This window comes from Suillus fuscotomentosus (genome assembly GCF_016647785.1).
Source record: "Suillus fuscotomentosus strain FC203 chromosome Unknown F5891scaffold_1, whole genome shotgun sequence".
NCBI lineage: Eukaryota > Fungi > Basidiomycota > Agaricomycetes > Boletales > Suillaceae > Suillus > Suillus fuscotomentosus.
In genome coordinates this window covers 2,285,169-2,303,547 of record NW_024539513.1, presented here as the reverse complement: position 1 = coordinate 2,303,547, position 18,379 = coordinate 2,285,169, and the positions used below count along the sequence as shown (strand labels likewise).

Sequence of the window (18,379 nt, the reverse complement as noted above, 5' to 3'; positions counted from 1 at the left end):
TACTTTTTCCCTTTAACTTACTAGTTATCACCCACTATTTACTTAGCAGTACATAGTAGAACTCCATTTTGTCTACACTTTGCATCTCTCTTTTCTTATATTGCATCATATTATCACTTAAGCTTAGTCTCTCTTATTACCGCTTACGCGCGCGCGCTTTCCCGCGCTTCGCGCTAATACGCGCGCGCTTTCCCGCGCCTTCGTACCTTGCGTGCACCTGCGCTTTCTCGCGCTTCGCGTTGCCGCGCATACCTCTAGATCTTTGCTGTACTCACCTCCCCTTTAGGGTCGAACGCACTTGTCTCCTCAAGCAACGCAGACTAGGCAACGCGCGACCTTACAACTTTTACAGATACAGTCAGGAGCTTCTTTTGTTCCTCATTGTATTGTTGTTTCTACACCGGTATGGCCCATTACTGCCCTGAGGCTGAGTAGTGGAGTACCACTTCCCCTTCTGTCACATTCATGTTTTTGACGGTTGTTTTTGCTCACTTTCTATCTAGATTATGTAGCCTAGACCCAACTCAATGCTAATTTTTAACAAGTCAATTTTGAACTTCAGAACCCAGTGTGATTTTGAAGCCGTTCGAAGGCCTTGTCGTCATCTCCTACCACCCTCCTGCCTCCGCCGCCATCTTATGTCCCCCATCCAGCTTCAATCCAGAGCCCAGTGTGATTTTGAAGCTGTTCGAAGGCCTGTTGTCTTCTCCTACCACCCTCCTGCCTCCGCTGCCATCCTACATCCCCTGTCCAGCCTCGATCCAGAATCCTGTGTGATTTTGAAGCCGTTCGAAGGCCTTTTGTCGTCTCCTACCACCCTCCTGCCTCTACCGCCTGAACTTTCAGGTGGTTTCAGAGCCGTTTGAAGGCCTAATATGCGCAACTTCATGTATTGCTAGTATACTTATGACAATGTAAAAAAATGTTCTCTGATCACACCTCTGACATTGCTTTATTTACTTTGTGACTTTTTTCAGGTGAGTAATATGGAGGAGGATTAGATGGAGGAACGAGGAGAATTAAACTGTGGATTAGAGCTAAGTGAAGGGATAGCAAAGGAAATTTTCGAAACCATAGTAGTAGGGCGCCCATTGTAGTCAAGCATAGTAGTGTCCAAGTTGTGGCCAGTGCAAAGTGATTATGATAAAATATTTATCAAAGGAAGCTTCGAATTCTATGGGACAAAATTAAAGCCAAAGTTTAATGGAACCAATGAAGTAGTCAGTTGTCCAAGGGTTGTGGAATGGACGCAACAACGGATCATTAACATCCGGGTGACCACGCAAGATATCATTCCTTGTTGGTTCAACTGAAACGAGAGGGCGGAAGAGTGGTCGATTAGGTATGGACATTGCAGATGAATGATTCCAAGTCTACAGGCCTGTGAAGACTTCTTGTAAGTCAACTTTCTGTTCTTCATCTTTAATTGAAGGCATCACAGTCAGAGAGCGTAGAGCGCATCTCTGAGTCTGCGGTGAGAGTGACATTCCCTTCAGACTAATGGGCAGCATGTCAAGACCGTTATCTGAATCTGAATCGGAAGCGAAAACTGTAAAATCTTGAGTGTTAGACGTCCACTGAGCAGATAGAAAAAAGAACTCAAACTTGCGTTTAACGTGACTTGAAGAGCTTTCCTTGTTCTCCAAATTTATTCGAGATGTTGATGCGATGGGCTGACCATGAACTGGTTTATTTTTTTGATACAATGTAAGCGGTTTGTTCATGTAGCAAAATTACAAGATAGTACTTACTTCCGTGCAGTCTCTTTCGAGCTGGTTCTTCGTGTTCGGTGTACCGGATTGAGTGTTTTGGACACGCTGAAGTGAAAAACGATTCAGTGACTGTGATGGTGCATGTGAGCACTTTCAAGTCCACCAACCAGTCTTTGGAGCATCTGAATCCTCAGGCTCATCATTTCGATCTTCTCCTGCCTCGGAATCTATATCAATGATGATCACGTCTGGGTCCCATTGTGCGCAAATGTGCTCAGGTATGTACTTCTGGTTAGCTGTTGCATGTAGGTCGGTTAGAAAATCTCATCCATGATGAGCCATTGATGGCAGGCTCACCGATAAAAATATTAGTCGCTGCAAGAGGTGCGTTATTTCTGCCTCTGTACTGCTCAAGATGTTTACCGTTCGGCAGTGGCTCAGGTGCAACACTCAGCCAGCGGTTTTCTTTCGAAATCAATGCCCACGATGCTCCGTTATCGACAGCCTTCCCCTTTACATCATCATTCTTTATGGAGTCCAGGTACTCAAAGACTTTTGGAAAAAGTCTCCGAAAATATTCTTCGACTTCTTCAAATGTCCAGTCTGGGCAAAAGCTGAAATCCACTTTATTGTCCTCAGGCTCGTCTTCGTCAAAGTGAGCACATCCCCTTCGCTTGAGTTTTGACATCTCTGTCTTCACAGGTGGGACCCTGCGCACCAATTGTCCTTTGTCCTTTCAGTTGCTGAGTAAGCTTCGAGTCGTAGCATCGGCTTGTTCAGGTCAATGTACATCGAGGTAATTGATCAAGACAGTGACAGTGCCAACTCTAATCTGGACCTGTTGTTGCTTCAATGAGCTGCTGGCCATGGCCCGTCTTGAAGATACAACCCTGCTCCCCTAAATGAAAGCTGAGTATGCTCAAGGTAACAAACATTAGGCGATTTTGCTCACTGTGACTTTCTGCTTTATAGTTGGGCGGAATCCTGCCATAACTTCACTTCTCGTGGCTGTGACTGTCTTCCGACTGTCAGTCAACACCTCACATTTGAGTTCCGAGCCTTGCCTAGCACGTTGGGCAAGTGATTGCTTGTATATCGCCATCACTCCAGATCGTTCCTTTGCTGTGGCAGCTGCTGGTTTGGATGGCTTCAGAGCACCTGGATTCAGTGCAGGAGGCACCAATGGCTCGGCCACTGATGCAGGCTGTTGAGGTCGAGGATGTTTGCTCTTCCCATGCAAACATTCGGTGCAAAGCTCTCTTTGGCCAACAGGAACATTGGTGGGTGCAGAGTACTCTTCGCAATAGCACATTTCTGGTTCGAGATGATTACCTTTGCAATACACCAGATCTGACATTGCGAGTCGGACAGAAGAGAGAACCGGATCAAAAACGGGTCGGTCAAGTGCGGGATTTATACACAGTGGGTTCCTGGCCATTGTAGTACTCCGACCATGATCCATTAATATATTGAATTAGAAAAATACATCTGCTTCAAAATGCTCTAGCACACTAACTGCCTGAGCCCATAGCATCAAACGAGTCCTCCAGATAGGGTCTGCCAAAGATACTTCAACATATATCTCCCTCCGTCTACCGACTCATAGATGTTCTGTTGTGTTTTCGTCATAGTCATCCTCACCCTCCTGCAAATTATATCCCACTGGTATGGTACCCTCAGTAATAACCTCGTCGAGTATCTCGAAGAATATATTTTCATCATCTTCATTCAGAAAAGGGGTATTACCATCAGGAACATCAATGGCATCATGTTGGACATTGTTTTCTTGATCCTGCTCGATACGATGAATAACACCATCTTCCTCATTCTCTAACTCATCATTTGGGTGGCCAGCACCTGTCTGATTGAGATGGCGGATTGTCTCTCTGCCATGAATACCATAATAGCGCTGCAGAGTTGCAGGATGGATCCCCTCAAACTCATCTTCATAGATGCCTAACAATGCCTGTCCTAGAAGATGCATATCCTTCATAGTTGTCAGATAGCAATTATGCCACTGCACCAGTAGTTGCTGAGTAAATATTGACCTGAGGGCTTCGATTATTGGTCTCAGAACCACGAATCGGATGGGAATTCCATTCTTGTTGAAATTGTTGGCAATCATCATTGAGTGCACTTGAGAAGAGCACACTAAGCAACCAGATGTGCCCAGGTTTGTCAATGTCGAGCTTATGAAGTCGTTCGAGCCTGGTAAAAAATCCACGCCATCGGTGTGCAAACTGTGTGCCCACTTCAACCCACAGCCATTCAATGTGAGAATTTCGTGTTGATCTAGTATCATGTATTGTTAGTCATGGAATTTTTCAAGAGGCTACACTTACGATCCCCATAAAAATGAGCCACGATTGTGGCCATTTGTTGCAACTAAATGTGTAGCGACCTGAAGGTTCTCCCCTCCACGATCTCCACGAACACGAGATGGCATACCATATTCATCTCTTGCGTGCATGAACAGTTCCAATACAGTTGATGCATGATTATTTGTGCTGGCCCGTAGCGCTGTTATCTGTTGAAATATCAGTGAGTTACTATGCTTTCCTTATCATTAACAATAAATTCACAGTGCGACAATACCCATCAATAAATCCATGGACAACAAAACCCCACTGAATGAGCTTGTGATGACCATCTACATGCCAAAGCGCATTTGGTCGAGCAACTCGGTATTTTCGTCGTCTGGTAACACGTCGTTCTCTCAGCCTTTGTCCTAATCTATCAACTCGGCGCAAGGACTGCCAAACACGGTGCTGCTGGGCTCTAACTCCTTGGTGCTGAAGGAAGCCAACAAGGTAACGGAATCCTGATTCTGGTTTGCGTTCCTTGAAAACCTTCACAAGTTGATCGAGATCAGCATCACTAATTGTTGTGAAGCATTTTTCAAGACCATGTCGGCGAACAAATTTCCACACAGTCATGCGAGACACTTGGAGGAGTCGGGCAAGCTCTGTGAGTGTGATGTGGCGCTGGTTAGACAGGGCTTCACGGACAAATTCAAGGTTGATATCTTTTCTTGGATGCCCTCAACGTCCATGACCTCGGTCCTCAGTCACAAGCTGTGGGATGATAATGTTCGACTGTTCAACATTTTCCCTACATAGACCAAAGTGACAGTATTGTCAGGTCAGCGGATCTAAATGAGTACCATGAGTATCACTCACACATGGGTGTTTTGGCTGATCTCCTCGAGCATTCCAGCTGCTTCGCCCACAAGACTAGTAGCCACTCATGAAGAAGCTGGTGATCAGCATCACTTGAATCACTTTCAATGGCATCGAGTAAGGGTAGGGCCTCTGAAGACAGTGTATCGTAATGATATGCAACTCTGGTTGGTTCTGCATCATTTGACCGAAGCATTCTGATTGCACCATTGTAGATATTACGAACGATACCATCCGCAGTATGGATATTGTGTGGCCATGGATGTTCACGTTCCGGTAAAGCTGGAAGGTCCATACTAGTCCGCCAGCAGTTGCATTCTAGACATGATGAAGCGAAAAAGAAGCAGTGAACCCTTGTGTGGTAAGCGTGACTTGTCTACCGCACCTCCCACTAGCTCATACTACATTTACATTCTTCAAGTTTGTGCTCTGAACTAAAGCCTCATAATATTCCCATCTCACAGATAATCAGCCAAGACATGTTCGAGGCTCAAACAGCCACATTACTAGCTCCAAGCCTCCTGAAGTTTCGACATCGTCGTTTTTATATATACGATGGTACTCACATTTTCCTGGTGCAGATTGTTCACATATATATGCACTCAGTGATTCCCCATGACAATACTAATAACTAAATGCAGGTCGAAAACACATTATTCAAAGTCCACGCGACTCAGTTATCGCGCACATCAATCACATTTGAGGAGATGTTTGCTGTCGGGGGGCAATCACGACCAACAGAGGGCACAGACGGCTCGAGCGACGATCACCCAATTATAATTCCTGAACTCAGCATGAACATGTTCGAGCTCTACCTTTCAGTTGCATATAACAGGTAAGATAAATTTTCATGTTAGTACACTGTCTTCTAATGCAGAATTGCACAGTTGGAAATCAGGTCCTACCCATGGTGATGTTATTGACCTCCTATGGTTCAGCAACAAGTTCATGAGTCAAAAAACTCGTGATGTTGCCATTCATCACCTTCATGAACAACGATTTCGACACAAACCATACGACCTTCTCGCACTCTGTCTCGAATTCTCAATTACAAAGTTCTTTGTTCCCGTGTTTCAACATCTCGTTGAATTTCGCATCCGAGACATTCCAGGACCAATGCAAAAGAAGCTCGGGTTTGAAGTGTGGAATGCCCTTGTCGATGTGAAAGAGCTTCTTGATGAACACCGTCGCATTGTTGCCTGCGAGGAGCCGCCTCTTATTGAGCACACTGCATGCTGCACCGACAACACTGCATGTTCCATTGACTGGCGACAACTCTGGTGGAACTCAATGGCCCGTTTCCTTCTTGATGGTCGCAACCCGCAAGCCTTCCATGAGGCCGTCGATCGTTTCCAGGAGCTGGGTTCTGAAATTGGGAGGGTGAACCCAGAGTGTTGGAAAATGCTGCTTCAAACAGTGAAGAAAGGAACAGCATTTCATCTCGCTTATGATCTCGTTGAGGAGACGGCTCAGCAGCTGTCAGCAGCTCTGATCACAGAGCCTGACCAAATGCTGACACGCGCAGAATTAGATGCTTTTTCATCAAATTAGTAGTCTCATCGTGGAGAAACTTATAGATGACTACATAGTAGGCTATATAGCCCTGTACTACCTAAGTACTATGTGCATCATGTTGTCTTCAAATGTTGTGTGTATGTGTCGGTGCGTTGTCGGTGAGTGACTGTGTGCGTGTATCGTGTGTCTGTATGTGTATTTTATGTGTTGAATAGTTGAACGAATCCAGCGCCATAGATCCAGCACCATATTGCTATGGCGCTGGATCTGTTCAACTATTCTTCACACACAAAACTCACACACATGCACAGATGCGATGCAACACACACACAAACGAGACGCACACACATAATCACTCCTTCGCATACACACTCTTGTATCGTAGAAAAATTAGTACTGCACTATGATCATTCATAAAATTCATTGATGCCCCAAGGTATCCAACTCTGCACGTGTCAACATTGAGCCAGGCTCTGTGATCAGAGCTGCCGACAACTGCTGAGCTGTCTCCTCAATGATATCAAAAGCTAGATGGAATGCTGCTCCTTTCTTCACTGTTTGAAGCAGGGTCTTCCAGCACTCTGGATTCACCCTTCCAATTTCGGACCCAAGCTCCTGGAAGCGCTCGACAGCATCATGGAAATCTTGAGGATTGCGACCATCAAGGAGAAAACAGGCCATTGAGTTCCACCATAGTTGCTGCCAGTCAATGGAACATGTGGTGTTGTCAGTGCAGTATCATGAGTGCTCAATAATGGGCGGCTCCTCGCAGGCAACAATGCGGCAGTGCTCATTAAGAAGCTCTTTTAAATCTACAAAGGCATTCCATACTTCAAACCCAAGTCTCTTTCGCACTGGTCCTGGAATATCACGGATGCGAAATTCAATGAGACAGCGAAAAGCAGGAACAAAGAACTTCTGAATTGAAAATTCAAGACAGAGTGCCAGAAGTTCATATGGTTTGTGTTGAAATCGATGTTCTTGAATGTGATTGATGGCAACATCACAAGCTTTTTGACTCATGAACTTGTTGCTGAACTGAAGAAGGTTGACAACATCATCATGAGTGGGACCTTTGGGTTTCCAACTATACGGTAATCCCACATTTAGAATAAAGGCGGAAGCTTGAAAACTTGTCTTACCTGCTGTATGCAATGGAGAGGAACAGTTCAAACATATTCATGCTGAGTTCGGGAATGACAATTGGATAGTCATCACTCAAGCCTTCCAAGCCTTCCATCGGCTGAAATTGGCTTCCAACAGAAAACATCTCCTCAAATGCAATGGATGAGCATGATAATTGAGTTGCATGGACCTTGAATAGCGCATTTTCGACCTGCATTTTGATTGTTAGTATTGTCAAGGGAAACCAAGTGAACAGAACAATCTGACCAAGAAAATGTGAGTACCCTCAAGTATATGTTACAAGTAACATCGGCTACTCTGCCCCCTATCATTTTTCCTTCATCCTCGTCCTTGCCTACCTTCAGCTTGTACCCCTTTACCAACTATCCGTTGACCGGATCCTCGGGACCGTTCCCATCCCTCGTCTCCCTCCTATCGCACCAATGTGTGCACGTGCCTTCAGGCTATGACTTGTCCTGACTCGTGCCACCAATGTGGCTTTCCTTATCTGCTCTTATCTCCTATCCGACTCATGCGTGCTGCGCATTGTATCTCTTACCATTGGTTCATTCCAACGTTTCTCGGTCTCATTCCGCATTTGACCTCCCATCACTAATCAGGCTATGCTGCCATCGTACCTATACCCTTTATGTTTCCCCTTTGCCCTTACACTGCTAAGTGCTGCTTTGGCCTGAACCGAGGTAGTGCGAAAGTTATATAACACACATAGCAACATGCTAGGTACTAGTTCGATTGGAGCCTTGCCACATAAGTAATAAATTTAACCTGCACAGGGTACATATGCGGTATCTATGAAAGGTTTTATCCCAATCCTGGATGATGACTTGGTTACAGCTGGAAATTCGTCCAAATCAGGGCTAGTATACACCCTTTGCAGTGCATATATCGGACACATCGAGGTCAGTCATATAGAACAGTCAAAAATTAGACCCTGTGATAGACCTGTGACCCAGCTAGTGCTAATATCTGAGTGGCCTGTCTCACATCTGTGTGCATATTATACGCTACAACCGCTGCATCCATGAAAGCACCGACAAATGGATGATCTAAATCACGATCTTGGGCGTTAATGGTACCATTGGCACAGTAGGTAGTATACATATGATGCAGACTAAAATCTAATTAACAAATACATATTGGCGCACAAACAAAAGTGTCATAGGTTAGTCGACAGCAAGAAGAGGCAAGGGGTGAAAGAGCACAGTATGTCTGTTGAATTCGGCCCTTATGTCATTGAGTAGGGCCACGAGAGAATGTTCGCCCTCAAGTTTCATGGCATCAATATCATTTGACCGTCCCAACCACTCCTGAATAAATGTCCCCTCCACAGGAATGCGAGGGTCCCACATTGGCCATTTGCCTCTGGGAAATAAAGGGTATGCTGCGACAAACGTGAGCCAGAAAGCATCGCATCCCCATGTCCATAATTGAGACCTAGTGTCTACATCGTTCACCAACCATTCTTTGATCTCCTTCGATAGTGTGGCCCATTCCATCGGATTAATATAGTTGAAGATTCGTTGGAGTGGGAGGAATGGAATAATGTCATCCGCTTGGGAGGAAAGATTGTTGTTGGCTTGACTGGGAGTTGACTGCACAAGGTAAGATCTACAAATATTCAGTGCAGAATTTAGAACTCACATCATCCATTAATGGTGAATTTGAACGAGTAGAGCAAAGATCTACTGATATGGCCTCCATAACTGGGGAGGTAAATGGTCCATATTCTTCGGCAACAGAGACCGAAATGTGGACAGGCTATCATGCATAATAAAGAGCAAGCATGTTTATAGCGACAACAAGTACTCACAATATTTTTCTGTCGAACTGTCTGCTTTGGGAGCTGGCCCGAAAAACACACCATAAGGAGGATGCGCTGCAACAGTGTACCGTCAGAACTATCTGACTGACTTTCTGGATTGATAACGGTCGAAAAATGGGTGACTTTGTTGCTCATTGTGCAGAGTTGATGAAGATCAAGTTGTGATTGGAGACATCACGCCGTGGGACTTCAGACTTGTTGATTTCAAAGACAAAAGCTCACGTGATCATCAGCGACTTTCGACGCTGATCAAGTCGCCAAGTCCAGACTTCAGTTCGGCATGACACTAAATAATGCAGACTTGGTTGATGGTATTGGTGCGTCTTTCGTCTCGTAGTATGAATGTTTTAATGAAATGATACTGCAGTCCTTCGATATTCCGATAACACCCGAAAGCGCATCCAATGCACGGTCTGCCCTCTCAAGCATGGCAAGTATCGTTTGATGGAGTTTCGACATATATCCAAACACATCGTACAAGGAGTCCATGTCCATCGCACTCAAATAAAATGTTCCAAGCAGCGCCGAAAAGTCGTTCAGGCCACCGCCCATACTAATGATGTTGACGCCAATGACTCCTTTGATATGAATACCGACTCTCCGATGGACACGAATTTCTATGACGCGCCATCATCTATGGTGCCTGTGTCAGTGGAAGATAATGGGCCCTCCGAATCTGAACTTGGATTATCTGAGCTTTTGCACGAAATTGGTGACCGGACGTTCGGATTCGACAAGGGACCTTTGGACTTGTTTGCAGAACTCAAGGCAATTATTACTACGGGTGAAGTACCGTTCTCAACACCACTTGCCCCAATCAACGACGAGCAAGAACTTTCTGATGACAGCGCTGATTTCGGGATAGAGCTTCCTGGTGAGTGACATTATGATTAGTTTGGCAAGCCTACATTACACTACTAGATGATATCTACGAAAGAACGAACATCAAGGACACTGTCCCGCTGGATAGTCCAACATATCCTTGGCCGTCAAAAGTGGTTTGTCTCTCTTTGTGTTAGAAATATTGTTGTACTTAAATCTACATTAAGCATTTCGTGACCTCACTCCTTTTCAGCTCTCTGCGTCTCCCATTTTCTGATGCCCAGAAGAGGGCCATTCTCAGTTGGGCGCAAGAGCTCGGCGCTTGAGATGTCCCTTCACTTGGCGCCATCAAAAAATCCCATATGTATCTGGATAACATTGTTGGCGGTTCAATGGAGAAGGTGACAGCTCGCTCTGGGAGTGTATTCTATATTAATGATGTTGTGAAATCAATTGCGAAGGTATGTTCGGTGTGTTTGTATGCAACAGTAACTATGACGCCATGATTTAGGACTATGCAAATCCCCTCACTTGTTTTGCAATGGAAGATTATCCGGAAGATGGCAGGGAGGGGATGTCGCAAGTGTTCAACAGCAAGAAGATGTTGCTTGACCTGCCCTCACCACCCGCGGCTCGTGTGGATGGAATGATCTATTTCACAGGTGAACTATTACAGGATGATTCTGGAGGGTATTTTATACCAGAGCACTTTTTTCATGCCTCACTACCTGTAGATTCAAGTGACGATGGCTCTGACCCATGCGAGCAGTCAGATGGCAAGGCCTTATATGCGCTTGGTCGGGTGGTTGAACGAACGGAGGTACGTCTCCTTGTTGTGAAGGTATCTGGATATACAAAGTCCTCACTATATTAGGCTGGATTAATCGTTAACAAGCAACACGAGATCATCTCAACGTCCATGTTTGTGCGATCGTTTGAAGAGATTGCTGCAACTCCAGGCGAGCTCGACTGTGGCCTTACACGTGTGTTGATTTACATTCATCGCACCAGTGACTCGCTACTCACAAAACAACAGCTTCGTCAGGAAAATATGCATCACTATCTCCGAATCCACTGCATGCTAAGTCTAATGGCCGGATGGTTCATACGGTTCCTCTCATCATTTTTATGGACGATGTTTCTGGCAATGTCTCCAAACAATGGAACAAGCACCACACGATCTATATGTCAAATGCCAACCTACCGCGCGAGATGCTCGAAAAAGAATTTTTTGTACGATTTGTCACATTGTCGCCGCACGCTGCTCCCATGGAGCTTATGAGGGCCATGAAAGAGTCGATATGGTATGTTGTTTCCTTTATCTGCTGAAGTTGAAGTTCTGACTCAATCTGCAGTAACGCCGCCAAATCAGGTATAATTGCCTGGGATTGCAAGTATAACGAAGAGGTTTTGTTGATTCCGTACACGCTCTTCCTCACTGGAGACAACCCCATGCAAGCAGAAGAATGTAGCCATGCCGGCTTAAACTGCAATTACTATTGCAGGACTTGCGATACTGGTGGGATGAAAGAATATAAGGTGTCTGGTGACGGGTACAGCAGTCTTTTCATGGTAGGAATATATTTGAACTACATTCTAATAGCTAATATTGTGCTTACAGTCAGGTAACCTACAAACGCCTGAAAATACAATGGCAGAAGTCTGAAAACAGTTTGAGATTGCGCTGAAGTCAGGAGCGTCGGAGAAGATCAAGAATTCGGTATCATCGACTGGTATTCGTGATTCCACTTCTAGTTCGATCCTCAATGTGTTAGTAGAGCTCGGAAAGAAACTTCGAAAGTGTGCCGCTGGTACCCAAGCAATGCCAGAAGCCGAAGTTACAGCTGTCCTGGAGAAAGAGTTCATATAACTTTTGCAAGGTCACAAGCTTGATGACGCTATTAACCCATTGTTGGGAATGGAAGGTTAGTTTAGTACTCTAGTGATTTTGAACTCTCATTCATGCTCTTAGCAGGCCTCGATATACACATGGACACTCCAACGGAAATTCTGCACACAATACTGCTTGGTATCGTCAAGTATTTTTGGGGGCAAACCGTGTTTTTGCTCGACAAGGCAAAGCTCATGGGCATCTTTCAGGTCCATCTCGAGTCTGTTGATAAGGACGGACTCAACGCTCCATGCTTGAATGCAGACTATGTCTGTCATTACAAAGGCAGTCTCATAGGGAAACATTTCAAAAGCTTGGCGCAAGTGATGCTGTTTTTGATTTATGATCTCGTCCCTTCAATTGTTCTCAATGCATGGACTGTGATAGGAGAGCTCGTCGTACTTGTCTGGCACACGAAGATTGTGGATACGGAAGCTTATCTTGTAGGTTTATGCAGAAATATGTGATAACTTTAGTTCATTCTTTTCTAGGCAAAGCTGTCTCAAACAATTCAAGATTTTCTTAATGTTACAGCACAGTGCGCGCCTAGCATCATTATAAGCAAGCCCAAATTTCATTTCTTAGTTCATCTCCCGGCATATATTCGACGTTTCGGACCAGCAGTGATATTTTTGACCGAACGATACGAGTCCTTCAACCATGTATTTCGTTTGTCGTGTGTATACAGTAATCGCCAAGCACCAAGCCGCGACTCCTGCTGAACATTCGCTCATAAAGATATCGTCAAGCACATTGTCACGGGTGGGTATTGGTACGATAACAAAGCCTCAAAATGGGTCCAGGGAGGAGCGCAAGTTCTAGGGTATCTCGATGAATACCCAGAGCAAGCACGATTGCTCAGATTATCGGTCTTCAATCGTAATACTCCAGTACCTGGTAGTCCTAGCTTATTATTTCACTCTATCACTACTGACTCTTTTCACACAGGTTCTGGGAAAGTTCAGACTTCTCTTGGTGCCAATGGAAAAACGGCAAGAAATGATATAGTAGCCTGGAAAGAAACTCATTGCTTGAAGATCCTGAAAACTGCCCAGCCTGACATCACTTACTATCAAGGCAAATCAGTCGTAGCGAGGGAAGGGGATATCGCATATCTGAATAGTCATGTTATTTTCCACCAAACGACCGATGGTCAGGTGAGTGAATTCCTCACTGTATGGTTCTTGATTAATTGTTAGACATGCATTGGACGTGTTTGCGAGATCCTCGTATCATCCGAGAATCCGAACACCGTTGTTCATGTTGGACTCCAGCTCTTTTCATTCACAGACACTTTACATGCTTCTGTCCATCTACCCTGTCTGAACCTGATTGATGACGAGGTTGTCACACCGGTGGCGGTAAATTTGATATCCCATTGATCGTGTGTGCTATTTCTGACCCTTGCGAGGCTATAGGATATCATATGTGTCATTAATCTCCAGCACAACTGTGTTGATTCACAGTGTACAGACACCATCAAGGAACCTGTGCGCCAAGAATGGCTCGAAACTTCTCATACAAAACCTATCATTCAGCACAAGTCAACACCACACTACTTCATCAATGCCTACTCTATTCATAACTACGATCATATCAATTATGTAATTCCTGAGACACTTCGTGAATCACCGCTGAGGGTTATGAATGTCGCAGAGGTTCGGGAAATGGCCGTACGACAAATGAAGCAGAAGAAGACTCTGAAGAAATCCGATGACGTACCTCAACTAGATGCTAATATAGGAACATGATACCCAGATCCCTCTGGTGGCAGTTCCCTCCTTCAATCGGGCCCCTCCCAAGTCAAGGACTGCTGCAAAATCAAAGGCAAAGGCAACCACTTCCGGCATGCGAAGGAAGGCAGCAACATTGAAGACTGGTCAAGCAACTGCCGGACCCTCTAGCCAGCTTCCGCCTGCTCAGCAAGACTCAACGATTCATATTGGAGATCACCAAAATCAAGCCTACTTTGCGCCGCCACCAGGATTCCCTCCTCCCCAGTACTACTACCCTCCTCACCATTCACAACTTCCTCCACCACAGCTATATGGTCCGCCGCCACTAGCTCTGTATCTTTACTCCGGAGGTTCACAACAACGTCATGAGGTTTTAGAAAGGTCATATACCGGTGAGTTCTTCGCCATTATTATAGCATAAAAAATCTAACTACACTCAGGCTATAACATGTACCCAAATCAACCCGAACTGCTACATCTACAGCCACAGCCACATCAACAGCAGCAACAGCACCTGCAATTCCATCCGCACCTGCACCTGCAGCTACACCTACACCCCCACCCCCACCTGCAACATTAGTTAGTGGTGGTGGCATACTGCAACTGCGACAGTGCCTGCTTCCGCCACCACAACAAGCCTTAATCCACTTCTCACCCGACTGTGACGATGCCTGCTTCCACTACCGCAACAACCCTTAATCCACTTCTCACCCAACTGCGACAGTGCCTGCTTCCGCTACCGCAACAAACCTTAATCCACTTCTCACCTAACTGCGACAGTACCTGCTTCCGCTACTGCAACAAGCCTTAATCCACTTCTCACCCACAGCACCAGGTGGAGGAAAAGCAATACTTGCTGCTCCCAGCGGTATCGAGGTTCTCTGGTATCTGTCACGCCAACCTGTCCTGTAGATGGAGGGACTTTGCTTTGCAGCCTCAAGAAAGTATTATCATATGTACTTATAATATGAATTTGGACCCCATCTCCCTCCTGTCTGATTTGTCTTGATGTGTGAGAATTGACGAATCTCGGTTGGGTGAATTGAATTGAATTAACGTAAACTCAATTAAGTGTGTTTTAGACTTTTGAACCAACTTGCAGCACTGGTTGTCCTGCTCCCTCACTGTCTGCAACATCATGATCTCACAGCATCCTGTGCATGCTCGCAGGAAACCACAAGCTAGGCAAACAACAGCAAATGGTCTACTCACACCTGGTGATGCCCTGCTTGGCCGAGGCAGGAGCATGTCAGCCAGCAGCAGACGATCTCGACCGCCTTCAGCATGTGGTTCACAACCGCGTGGTAATATCAGTCGCGCACGCTCACCTCTAGCAGCCCATCCACCATTGGCCTCAACTGAGATAGCTCAGATTGCTGCCATAGCTCCCATCAGCATTCCATGTACACCATCATCTGATGGCTCCCTCAATGAACCTATAACTATCGGTGTGCGTCGCCAAAGGGTGGATTCCAGTGTGAGTCTGGGTTGCCCTGTTACCCTTACGCCCCGCAGCACGAAACGGCTTAAAGTCTATGCAAATCAAGTTGCGGAGGAAGTTGGTGTTCCAATCACCAGTCTTCACGAGTTTATCAATGTATGTATTTTTTTTAACTTGCTGTAAATGTACATGATTTAATGTTCCTTCAGTGTGGAGGCATATACCAGATGCTTGTCAGGATTGTAGCCCTTGTGCTCAAGAACGACGGTGACGAAAAACTTAGATTGCTCGCCAATCTGAAAGAGTTACTGGGCTCTAAAGATTTCAAGGTATTATTTGCCGTGTCTGCACACATCACAAGTCTGACTTATCATTTAATGAGTCTGCACTTCAAAACTGTCTGACCGCATGCATGCTTTCGCCCAATATCACTGCATACGTGACAGATACACACCCACAGATCTTGGTAGATTCTTTCCAATGCTACGAATGGAAATTGAAGCAAACTGACACCGTGACAGAAATTCATCAAGAAACACCAAGATGTATTCAAAGTTCCGGTGTTGCTGTTCGAAGACGTGGAACTCACCGCACTTTTTGCTAAGGTTGTCAGCGAGTCTCTCTCTACAATCTGTGGCAATATGAAATCTAAGGTGCGTAGTGCTAATAATAATCACAAATTATTCTGAAATGATATTTTTTCAGTTGACTGCATCTATTGCTAAATGCACCAGTATCACAGACGTGGCCAGATCCTTCACCCATGGTTGTATTGAAGTTGACGCAGCTCATTGGAACAGGCTCGCGTTTTTGGTATGTTTTTATCACAACGAATATTATATAGATAGTAACCTCTTGAGACTAGCAATGCTGCTTGCGTGTCTACTTACTCGGCACTGATAACTACAAAACTGTGCCTCTGCGTACTCTTTACTCCCCCCTGCTTGTACCTTCTCTTCCGAAAGAAGTCCGCCAAAAAATCAGACCACAGCTTGGCATCGACATCAACAAGATAGAGCACAACATGCTCGACAGTGACGCCGAAGAGGACAACAATGACACTGATGCCTTTCAAGATGATATCGCTCATGAAAATGCAGCCCCCAGGAATGTTGATGGCGACGATGGCCATGATGGGAATGAGAACGTTGATGCAGATGCGGACCACGATAAGGACGACGCAGACTTCGAGGCTGATGTGAACGATGCGGCGGACATTAATGTGGACGGATCGATCGTCACAGAGAAAGACCTCTACACGGCGGGAAGGTTTTGGAATTTTGTAGACTCCTCACTCGCAGGCGTGCACAAGGCTGCGAAGGAACAAGCGATGGAAGACAAGGGTCTAGCGTATGAGAAAGCATATAGTGAGTAAGTTTCTTGTTACCAGGTGTTGCGCCTTGTTCCTGATTATCACGAAGCATCCTTGTGCAGTACCTACAGCAGGATCTTTCTGATTTTCCTGGAAATACCAAAGTCCCAACGCTCCTCTCCACCAACCGCCCCCAGTGGCAATTGACCATTCAGAACCAACTCCTTTGGAGCCACGTGTAACACTCGTTTATACTCTGCCTTGACACCATAGTAATCATGCCTGTATCTACTATCTACCAGTAATCTAATATTTTGTGTGGCTCGTTCCATTTATTGTGCACTCTTTCAGTGTGAGGATGGTGTGCGGGTGTCATCTAAGTATATTATATCTGAGAATTGAATCATATCAAGGTATCAAGCATATCTATATACAACATATGAAAGCTACCCTGTGTGACAGGTACGAATGAGATGTCTGTGCTAGATGTGGTATAAGATATATTCAGCACTTGTCATTTCCTATATAGACTAAAGCTCGGGTAACTAATATATTTTGAGTGTCTTGGTGATGTGTCTCAGTGGTCGTTAGTATATTTCTCAAGCCCCGCACATTCTCTCTTCACTAGGACTATAATATATTTATCTCCAATAAGTGGTGCGAAAGTTATGTGACTAAGGTCGTGGAAATATGCACTACAGCTTACTATTTTTGGGACTGTATAACAGATTTTCGGCAGCAAGTAGTGTACCTACAGTACGGTAGCCTTGCCCTTAACCCTTTCCACTTAGTATAAGTAGTTGGTCACCTTGTACTAGATTCCCTAACTTGAATCTACTCAATCTTCCCTCGAACATACTTCCCTCTGAAGCCCCCTCAGCTTCAGTCTCTAGTATCTTTTCTTAGGTGCTCATCGTGCCTAAGTCCACCTTGATTGACTACTCATCGTTCAGACAAGACAGTCCTTACTTTGAGAATGTCAGTGACTTTGAAGACATCCATCTTAGAAGTCACGTGACACGCGCGTCTCTGATATCTGCTGACTTGATGTCGCCAGTCTCAGTCGCTACACTGGACCCTTCTGGTTATGTCACAAACATTAGTGGACCACACCCCTCTTAGGGCTCCACCTAACAGATCTATTTGAGTGCATAACAGTATATAGAAATGGCGGTGTCGAAACTTGAGAAGACTTGGAGCCGATGTGCCTATTGTTGGAATCCCAAACATGGTGGTCTACTATCTGTGAGATTCTGGGGCTTGGAGTCTGAGTCAGAGCACAAAGGACGTAAATGTAGTACACTTACCACACCAAGTTTTTCACTTCGAGCCCCTTCAGTGACAAATTCCATATTATATGGGCCACCCGACCTCCATAATATCCCATATGAGACGGGCCAGCAGATTATGGGCCCATGTTGTGTATATTCTCGATGATGACGGATGGGCCAGGACACATATTATTTCCGATGGAGACGGGTGGGCCCATGTATGCCAATGATATATATATCCTTGATGTTGACAGATGGGCTGGGGGAATATGATCATTCATGGAGATGGGTGGGCCCATCTGGGTAATATGTAGAGTAGGATATTATAGACAGCTGGGCTGAAGAGAGATGTAAGGCAAATATTGTTATATAGATGGGCGGGCTGACGGGGGTGTATTACATATATGGGTGGGCCGAGGTAGGGGAATATTACATAGACGGGTGGGCTGACGTGGGGTGTATTACATATACAAGTGGGCCGATGTGAAAAGTATTACATATACAAGTGGGCCGATGTGAAAAGTATTACATA

The 18,379-nt window shown here is 45.3% G+C and overlaps 10 protein-coding genes across 10 annotated transcripts; 6 read left to right on the top strand and 4 right to left on the bottom strand.

Annotated features, from left to right (window-relative positions):
• Positions 1-1,373: 1,373 nt before the first annotated feature.
• F5891DRAFT_974111 (uncharacterized protein) lies at positions 1,374-3,069 on the bottom strand (the record flags this gene model as incomplete). Its single annotated transcript, XM_041376416.1, has 6 exons — positions 1,374-1,684; positions 1,752-1,817; positions 1,880-2,008; positions 2,070-2,445; positions 2,503-2,610; positions 2,665-3,069. 6 exons carry the CDS (start codon positions 3,067-3,069, stop codon positions 1,374-1,376), a joined length of 1,395 nt encoding a protein of 464 aa, XP_041234376.1.
• A 243-nt stretch (positions 3,070-3,312) lies between these two features.
• F5891DRAFT_937297 (uncharacterized protein) lies at positions 3,313-4,158 on the bottom strand (the record flags this gene model as incomplete). The annotated part of the gene is made up of 3 exons (XM_041374089.1): positions 3,313-3,699; positions 3,761-4,004; positions 4,055-4,158. The coding sequence occupies 3 exons, from the start codon at positions 4,156-4,158 to the stop codon at positions 3,313-3,315; spliced, it is 735 nt and encodes a 244-aa protein (XP_041234375.1).
• A 1,440-nt stretch (positions 4,159-5,598) lies between these two features.
• F5891DRAFT_1124417 (uncharacterized protein) lies at positions 5,599-6,442 on the top strand (the record flags this gene model as incomplete). The annotated part of the gene is made up of 2 exons (XM_041363891.1): positions 5,599-5,726; positions 5,779-6,442. The coding sequence occupies 2 exons, from the start codon at positions 5,599-5,601 to the stop codon at positions 6,440-6,442; spliced, it is 792 nt and encodes a 263-aa protein (XP_041234374.1).
• Positions 6,443-6,826: 384 nt separating this feature from the next.
• On the bottom strand, positions 6,827-7,748 carry F5891DRAFT_1180362 (uncharacterized protein; the record flags this gene model as incomplete). Its single annotated transcript, XM_041365921.1, has 3 exons — positions 6,827-7,105; positions 7,238-7,493; positions 7,549-7,748. The coding sequence occupies 3 exons, from the start codon at positions 7,746-7,748 to the stop codon at positions 6,827-6,829; spliced, it is 735 nt and encodes a 244-aa protein (XP_041234373.1).
• A 967-nt stretch (positions 7,749-8,715) lies between these two features.
• F5891DRAFT_1180361 (uncharacterized protein) lies at positions 8,716-9,509 on the bottom strand (the record flags this gene model as incomplete). The annotated part of the gene is made up of 3 exons (XM_041365920.1): positions 8,716-9,144; positions 9,194-9,310; positions 9,363-9,509. 3 exons carry the CDS (start codon positions 9,507-9,509, stop codon positions 8,716-8,718), a joined length of 693 nt encoding a protein of 230 aa, XP_041234372.1.
• A 145-nt stretch (positions 9,510-9,654) lies between these two features.
• On the top strand, positions 9,655-10,522 carry F5891DRAFT_1180360 (uncharacterized protein; the record flags this gene model as incomplete). The annotated part of the gene is made up of 4 exons (XM_041365919.1): positions 9,655-9,691; positions 9,742-10,248; positions 10,296-10,372; positions 10,424-10,522. 4 exons carry the CDS (start codon positions 9,655-9,657, stop codon positions 10,520-10,522), a joined length of 720 nt encoding a protein of 239 aa, XP_041234371.1.
• A 772-nt stretch (positions 10,523-11,294) lies between these two features.
• F5891DRAFT_1124416 (uncharacterized protein) lies at positions 11,295-12,554 on the top strand (the record flags this gene model as incomplete). Its single annotated transcript, XM_041363890.1, has 5 exons — positions 11,295-11,500; positions 11,552-11,768; positions 11,869-12,042; positions 12,085-12,121; positions 12,172-12,554. The coding sequence occupies 5 exons, from the start codon at positions 11,295-11,297 to the stop codon at positions 12,552-12,554; spliced, it is 1,017 nt and encodes a 338-aa protein (XP_041234370.1).
• Positions 12,555-12,644: 90 nt separating this feature from the next.
• On the top strand, positions 12,645-12,800 carry F5891DRAFT_906493 (uncharacterized protein; the record flags this gene model as incomplete). The annotated part of the gene is made up of 1 exon (XM_041373552.1): positions 12,645-12,800. A coding segment is annotated over one exon (156 nt), but the record flags the coding sequence as incomplete, so codon positions are not given.
• A 705-nt stretch (positions 12,801-13,505) lies between these two features.
• Positions 13,506-13,838, top strand: F5891DRAFT_937536 (uncharacterized protein; the record flags this gene model as incomplete). The annotated part of the gene is made up of 1 exon (XM_041374106.1): positions 13,506-13,838. A coding segment is annotated over one exon (333 nt), but the record flags the coding sequence as incomplete, so codon positions are not given.
• A 1,123-nt stretch (positions 13,839-14,961) lies between these two features.
• F5891DRAFT_1180358 (uncharacterized protein) lies at positions 14,962-16,818 on the top strand (the record flags this gene model as incomplete). Its single annotated transcript, XM_041365918.1, has 7 exons — positions 14,962-15,420; positions 15,474-15,593; positions 15,647-15,730; positions 15,786-15,917; positions 15,970-16,077; positions 16,130-16,635; positions 16,686-16,818. 7 exons carry the CDS (start codon positions 14,962-14,964, stop codon positions 16,816-16,818), a joined length of 1,542 nt encoding a protein of 513 aa, XP_041234367.1.
• Positions 16,819-18,379: the final 1,561 nt, after the last annotated feature.